The 6,810-nt window shown below is 41.3% G+C and overlaps 1 protein-coding gene across 1 annotated transcript; it reads right to left on the bottom strand.

Moving 5' to 3' along the window:
* Positions 1-201: 201 nt before the first annotated feature.
* Positions 202-5,905, bottom strand: LOC101759286. The gene is made up of 8 exons (XM_004980282.2): positions 4,785-5,905; positions 4,629-4,691; positions 4,145-4,288; positions 3,780-4,035; positions 3,107-3,326; positions 2,882-3,008; positions 845-1,033; positions 202-766 (listed from the first exon to the last, which is right to left on the bottom strand). Exons 1-8 carry the CDS (start codon positions 5,829-5,831, stop codon positions 356-358), a joined length of 2,457 nt encoding a protein of 818 aa, XP_004980339.2. The 5' UTR covers positions 5,832-5,905; the 3' UTR covers positions 202-355.
* Between the last annotated feature and the right edge of the window lie 905 nt (positions 5,906-6,810).

Here is a 6,810-nt window from a genome sequence, read left to right as displayed (position 1 = left end):
ATGCTGCCTAACTCACTTACTACGAGACACCAAGCAGCACCAATGAATGCCACCCGCATGCTCTTCTGTTGCTTTGTATTCTCCTGGTAGCAGACTAGCCGACTGAATGGTTGAACTCAGACGAGCAAAGTACAAAGTTGATGAAATTTATGGACTAGAAAATTTTAGATCTCGTCGTTCTAATATGAAGTTTGTCTTTGTCCCACATCATATGAATATGTTAACATTTAGCACTATACTAGTAACCGTTCGCTGGCAAATGCCACGTAGCGTAGGTATGAGGTATCAGTGTCAAAGCATATGTGCGTCTCCCCTAGATCACTTTGCTGAATCTTGGTAATTCAGAATATTTTATTTAGGATTCATCTGCCAAGGATGGCTTTCCAAGAACAACTATCACATTGACTTCATCGACCACTTTACCCTCCTGGTCAATGAACATGTCTCCCTTCATATCCATAGCAGCGAGACCTCCATCTACTCTGGTGCTCAGCACGGTGATCTTCTCCTTGTAGCGATTAGTTGGCAGTGCATTAAGCGGTTGCATCATTGTTACGGTGACACTGCACTTGGATCGTGGTGGGACAATGCCTTTTTCTGGCTCTGTGCGTAGCCGGTGTAGGCTTGTCTTTGTGAAGAACGCAAAGTAATCCTCCGTATCGTTGGCTAGCTCTATTGCGTGTGATATCTGCTGGTCAGGTTCTTCAAAGACGAAATGTGTTTCCAGAGGTTCAATCCCAAGCATGTCCTCCAAGCCAGGGATTACCTGCAATGATGGAAAAAGTAATGCCTTACCACAAAGCTAATAACGCTCTAGAGGCTCACCGAGCATATGCTCGCTTACCTGGAATTGGTCTTCCGTACTATCCCGTATTTGGTTGAGCTCATCAATTATGTCTGATATATCAGGTCTGCCTGTCGGGTCATGTTGCGTGCATTTTTGTGCCAACTCGAGGCATTTGGTCACTTGTTGATAACTCAACGGAGTATGATTCGATGATTTAATCCACCTGTGCCTCCATCTTCTAAGTACCTGCATATTTCATAAAGCCTATTTAGATTGCTATATCAAATTATTTAATGCAAATGATGTAGCATATAAATCATCTTAAGAATGTAGCTACAAGACAACGTTAGCTATAGGATTAAAATCAAGAGAAAGTTTAGAGTACTTGAAAAAAATAAGAGCCGCCCGTCTAGCGAAATCGAACGGTGGAAACAAAAAAAGTACCATGAAATATCAAAACAGAAGTACCGACAATTTGGTGGGACAATGTACCAAAAAATAGTTAGAAATTACTATGATGCTCTTTTAATTATGTGTAAATCTATTTAATTCTTTTTTGGTAAGGTGCTTTAAAAGTATTATAACAAAACTCTTAAATAAATAGTATGGAGCGTTTGGAATATATGTCAAACACACCTAATACAATGACAAATGGAACTGTTCATGTGAAAGTTCCCGAGAAGTCCTAGGGTTACAAAGTGGGCCAAAAAATTGACATACATGTAACAAGGAAAATCCCCTTTAAAATGTAGAACTACATAAAAAAACTCACAATAATTAGAAATAATAATATAGTCCTTTTTTCGTTTTCAGTTTTATTATATTAGCGCATTACGGAGACAATAATGAAGGTGTTTCCAACATTCATTCAAAGTGCAATAGGTTGCCCAACTGCAGCTAATTTCAACTTATTATCCCCATACAACCCTATCATAATGATTAAGTCAAAAGTACGGTTGTATTTTGCTATAAAAATTTATACAACTCTGGTTATTAAAACAAATCGTCATAGATCTTTCACCCTTTTTCTCATTTTTAATTAACAAAGTTTGGAAATCTTTTGTTCTTTAGTTATTTTTATATTAATTCAATGCCTATAATGCCACTATAAAGATAGGGTAAACTTTGTATTAGTCCTCTCAACAATGGCCAAATAACCCCCTCTAAACTATTTTTTTTCAATTTACTTCCACAACTTTGTCAATTTATTCAATTTACCCCTTAATAAGATTTTTGTTTTTTTCTCCTCAATAAACCACAATTTTGTACTGTGATAAAGGACGTCATTACACATGTTAAAAAAGTTATGATAATTTATTATTATATTTAGAAACGCTTGAAAATCTAATAATAAATTAATCCTTGATATACAACAAATTATGAACACAATTATTATAATTATACAATATATTTTTAGAAAAATATTAAAGATGTTCATTACCACTTTACAAAATTGAAACTTAGAAGACCACTTTTGCTCGGAGAAACGAAAAAATACAAATCGTATCAAGGGGTAAATTTGACCAATGTATACACAGTTACTGGGAGAAAACTGAACAAAAATAGTTTGGGGTTTACCTAGAATTTAACTATACTTGAAGGTAATAATTTTAAATTTTTCCTAAAGGTGGAGTGGCAAACAAAATTTGAAACAAAGATACCTTCAATTCCACTTGAATTTGAACACAGTCCACTGTTTTGTTTTGTTTTCTCCCAATTACTATTCAGGAGGAGCCCCAAAGACACAATGGTTCTCTAACTTTGAACTGTCAGTACGTAATTTGGTCTTTCTTAGCGTTTTCATGATAATTACTTGTTCCATTAACGAAGAAAGACAAATATGGCTGTAGATGAGAATGACTTTACGTTTTGTGCAGCCGGACTCACCCCTATTCTTTTTCTAGAAGACTCATTTGTAGAAGATTCAATTTTCTTCTATCTTCCATAAATTTTTTTGCCAACTCAGCAAACAATTCTATACATGGCACCAACTAAAAGAGTTAGTGATACTACCCATCAGGAGCAATTTAAAAACACAAACACATGATGATAAAAAGATGTCATTTGCAACGGTGACATATATAGCACTCTTACTTTAGTAATGTCGGGCATCTTTTTATTACTTCCTGTCACCACCTCCGTGATTATTACACCCAAACTATATATGTCTGACTTGCTTGATGATTTGCCTTCTGAATGGTATTCTGGAGCACAATATACTCTGCATGATAACAGCATGTATTCAACAGATTGACATAAGGAACATGTAAGAGAGTAAATGCTAAAAACAATAATATATTATTTAGAAGTGTATCTTACGGTGTCATAAGACGCGATGTAGTTGCAGTTTGTGAATTATTATCAAGTCGTGATAGACCAAAATCTGTAATTTTTGGCACCAAGTGATCATCTAGTAGTATATTGGCAGGTTTGAGATCCATGTGGATGATATCCTTCTCCTTATGAAGATAAAGCAAGCCCTTGCAAATCCCCACAATAATTTCATAACGTGTATTCCATTCATGTCCCCTCAGTTCATCTACAGAAGTAAATGAAGAATCAAGTTGGCTGAAAAGCTGAAACGGGTGATTTGTTGTGATAGAAAAACACTGTTCGGTGGCTGATAAGTTGAAGCGAACAGGCTATCTAGAAGATAAAAATAGTCAAATAGTTTAATACATTCGATATGGTTTACCAGATTAGACTGTGACAAAAGTTTTATAACAACATGACATTTCAAAGAATGGCAACTAATTAGTATTTTTCATAGTGAATCTCTGTGCCATCTATCTCCAATTGCGAATGTATATAGATTTTCCATATATTAATGGCCAAAGTAAGTTTGATCAGCTGTAACCCTAAAGGACATCTATTTTCAATTGGAGTGAGTATTTACTAAAAAGGAAGAAAAGGAGTTGTAAACCAAATAAAATACAAAATCAAAGAACAGAAAAGGAAGAGGTCCATTATGTTGCCATGAAACTAATGGTACCTGTAAGATGGCTCTCAAGACTTCCGTTGCTTATGTAGTCGAAACAAAGCAGTCTTTCCCGTATATCGACCATAATAGTTCCTCCTTGAAGTAGCATCACACGTTCTTCCGTAAAAGAACAATAACCAAGAAACCGCACTATATTTGGGTGCCTAACCGCGATCAAACTTTTGACCTCCCGATGAAACATCTTGTCTTTAATTGTGCGGATTTTGAAAAGTCTCTTCACAGCAACCACCCCATTTCGAAGGATGCCCTGTTAAACATCTCTTGTGAGCATGGCCATGCGCATTATATCAAGTTCTGCTATGCAGTGAGGAAACATGAAGGCGTGGTGACATAACAAAAATCTAATAATAAGTTACCTTGTAAACCTCTCCACATCCACCTACACCAATTCTTTGCTTCTCTGAAAAATTGTCCGTGATGCTCTGTAGAAGTAGCAAATCTAGATGGCTCGGTTCCTCACTTCCATCTACTATGCGCTCAAGGATGTTAAGCTCCATGATCTGTACCAATGCAGGGTAACATGTTTCTTTTTGTTCAATCAAATACTAATGTGTAGCGTTGTTGACTGTGTAAAAAAATTGTTTGGAAACAAATGCTATTCCAGGTCAAGAAAACACCTTTGATGCCAAAACAGCCAACGGTCAATGTTACATACTTTTTAGACAGCTGGATTTCAATCAAATTAAACAGATTTTCGTGTTCAATCTCTATTAAGGGTTCAAATTACTGGAAAACTAAATAAAATTTATTGGAGGCCCCTTAGATATTGTGATACAATTATTGGCTCTGGAACCGAAATAATAGCCACGCTTAAAATCATGAGGTTAATACAGAACACACCTCAGAACCTTCCATTCCTGATACCGTAAGTGTACCTTGCTGTACTCCATTGGAAGGCTTTGGCTGGAAAATTAACAAGTTCACGTCATCCACGAATATGGAGCACACAATCTCAAAGAGAAATGAAATTATGTGAGATGACCACGAGTGTCCTACCAATAAAGTACCCATGTCAGCTCCTATAAACTCGCCCATGCTTTGTCTGTCATTAAGCACCGGCTGACGCGAGGCAGCGAGACTCTGATAGATACCGTAGCGATTGGCTCTTTCGCTTTGCTCGCTCACGAGGTTCTTAAGTCTTCGGATCTCTCCTGCTGTTCGCCGGAGCAGCGATAACATCCTCACCTTTCGCACGATCTTGTGCACAAAGATTGCATTGGAACCTCCATGGCTGTGACTGAGCATGAAGCGGTCAATGCGATCCTCAATATTGTAGGATAGCTCACGCACCTTGTTCCTCCAATCTATGGCCTGTGGATCGATCTGGTCGTCTTCCTTGTCTCCGAGTTCCTGAAGCACCACGTGCATGCAGCTCAGCTCGTCCTTCAGGAAGCGGATATCACCCTTTACGTGTCTTGGGAGCTGGTATTCCTCGGCGAGCGTGGCGCTCAGCTTGCCTATGACAGAGCCCTGCACGTTGTGTTGCTTTTCTTGGACAGGTTCCAATTGCTGGACGATTTCGATTTCCTCGCCCGGACCATCAATTCCCACGAGATCCGTCGCCTCCGCAATGAGTGCAGGTGTTCGTGGATCCAAGACCACTGGGTCAGGTGAGGCGGCGAGGTACCGGTGGATGGCATAGCGTTTGGCCCGATCGCTCTGCTCGATTACAAGAAACTTGAGTTCTTCAATCTCCATTGCTATTCGCCGGTACTGCGACACCATCTTCACCTTTCGCACGAGCTTGCGAACAAAGTTTGCCTTGGAATCTCCATTGCTGTGATTGAGCATGAAGCGGTCAATACAATCCTTAATATGGTAGGATAGCTCACGCACCTCGTTCCTCCACTCTAAGACCAGTGGATCGATCTGGTCGTCTTCCTTGTCTGCGAGCTTCTGCAGCACCACGTACATGCTGTTCAGCTCGTCCTTCAGGAAACGGATCCCGTTCTCAACGTCTCTCGAAAGATGGTACATCTCGCCAAGCATTGCGATCAGCTTGCTGATGACGGACCCCATCAAGCTAGCCACAATTTCGGCCATCTCGACTTGCAAGAATTGAACTCGCTCTCTACTTGGTGAAATGCTAGCTAGCTCGTGGTGGTGTGAGAGAGGAAGGGCACTTCAATCCTCAAGTTACTTGACGGCAGATAGCGGCGCAAATAAAACCATACCTCGAGAACCTCTCAAGGCATGTGGTCGCTGACAGTCCTCACGAGCGTTGCAGGTCTCGAGAAGATTAGTTTACACAGTTCTCAACCGCCCGCTACAGTCAAAAATATAATGGTCCCCAACTGACTGATATGATCAGATCAACTTGGCTAGGGTAATTATATACTGTGGCTATTTTGAAGACTGATATATAATCTCGATCTGCAGAGTGGTGCTCTACGGTAGCGGAGATCTGGTGCGTACAATACATCCTGCTAGAACTGTAACTTTAAGACTGCACTGCACGCCTCCTGAGGCCGCTAGCCCCAATGGAAACCCCCCCCCCCCCTCGCCTCTGCTCGGAACTCGTCGTCTATGGATCTGTCGCCGCCGGTGGACCCGCCGGCGGGGAGGAGGAGGGGGCCGGGGTGGAGGAACAGCCGGTGGGGGGGGGAGGGGAGGAAGGGACCGGCGGGGAGGAGGAGGAGTCGGCGGGGAGGAGTACGAGGGGGCTGGGGTGGAGGAGGAAGAGGCGAGGGGGCCGGCGGGGAGGAGGAGGAGGAAGAGCCAGCGGGGAGGAGTGCGAGGGGGCCAGGGTGGAGGAGGAAGAGGCGAGGCGTCGGGAGGGGAGGGGAACAGCTAGGGAGAGGGAGCGAGGCAGGCTGGGAGGGAATAAAATACGTGCCAGTTGGTACACCCATTTATTTTCGCTTATAAGCGGTTTATTAGTGGAAATAAGTGAGAATCCCACCAAACACTTTGCTTATTTTCACCGATTCTCACTTATGTGGTAAGCTGCTTTAGAGATTTGAACTACGAGAAGCGAAAAGTGAGAAGCGGAAAAATCTTTGCTTAGATTATAATCCTAGCG

Source organism: Setaria italica, chromosome VIII (genome assembly GCF_000263155.2).
Source record: "Setaria italica strain Yugu1 chromosome VIII, Setaria_italica_v2.0, whole genome shotgun sequence".
Lineage (NCBI taxonomy): Eukaryota > Viridiplantae > Streptophyta > Magnoliopsida > Poales > Poaceae > Setaria > Setaria italica.
The sequence above is the reverse complement of the archived record's forward strand: the minus strand, read 5'-3'. Positions and strand labels throughout refer to the sequence as shown.

Bases quoted from the DNA above. Each gene is read 5' to 3' on its own strand.
- LOC101759286 (XM_004980282.2), bottom strand. From the start codon at position 5,831: ATGGCCGAAATTGTGGCTAGCTTGATGGGGTCCGTCATCAGCAAGCTG. The intron at 4,289-4,628 runs GTGTGTTCTGTA...GCATTGGTACAG, and splicing joins CAGGAATGGAAGGTTCTGAG to ATCATGGAGCTTAACATCCT. The intron at 767-844 runs GTAAGCGAGCAT...CCATCATTGCAG, and splicing joins GTACGGAAGACCAATTCCAG to GTAATCCCTGGCTTGGAGGA.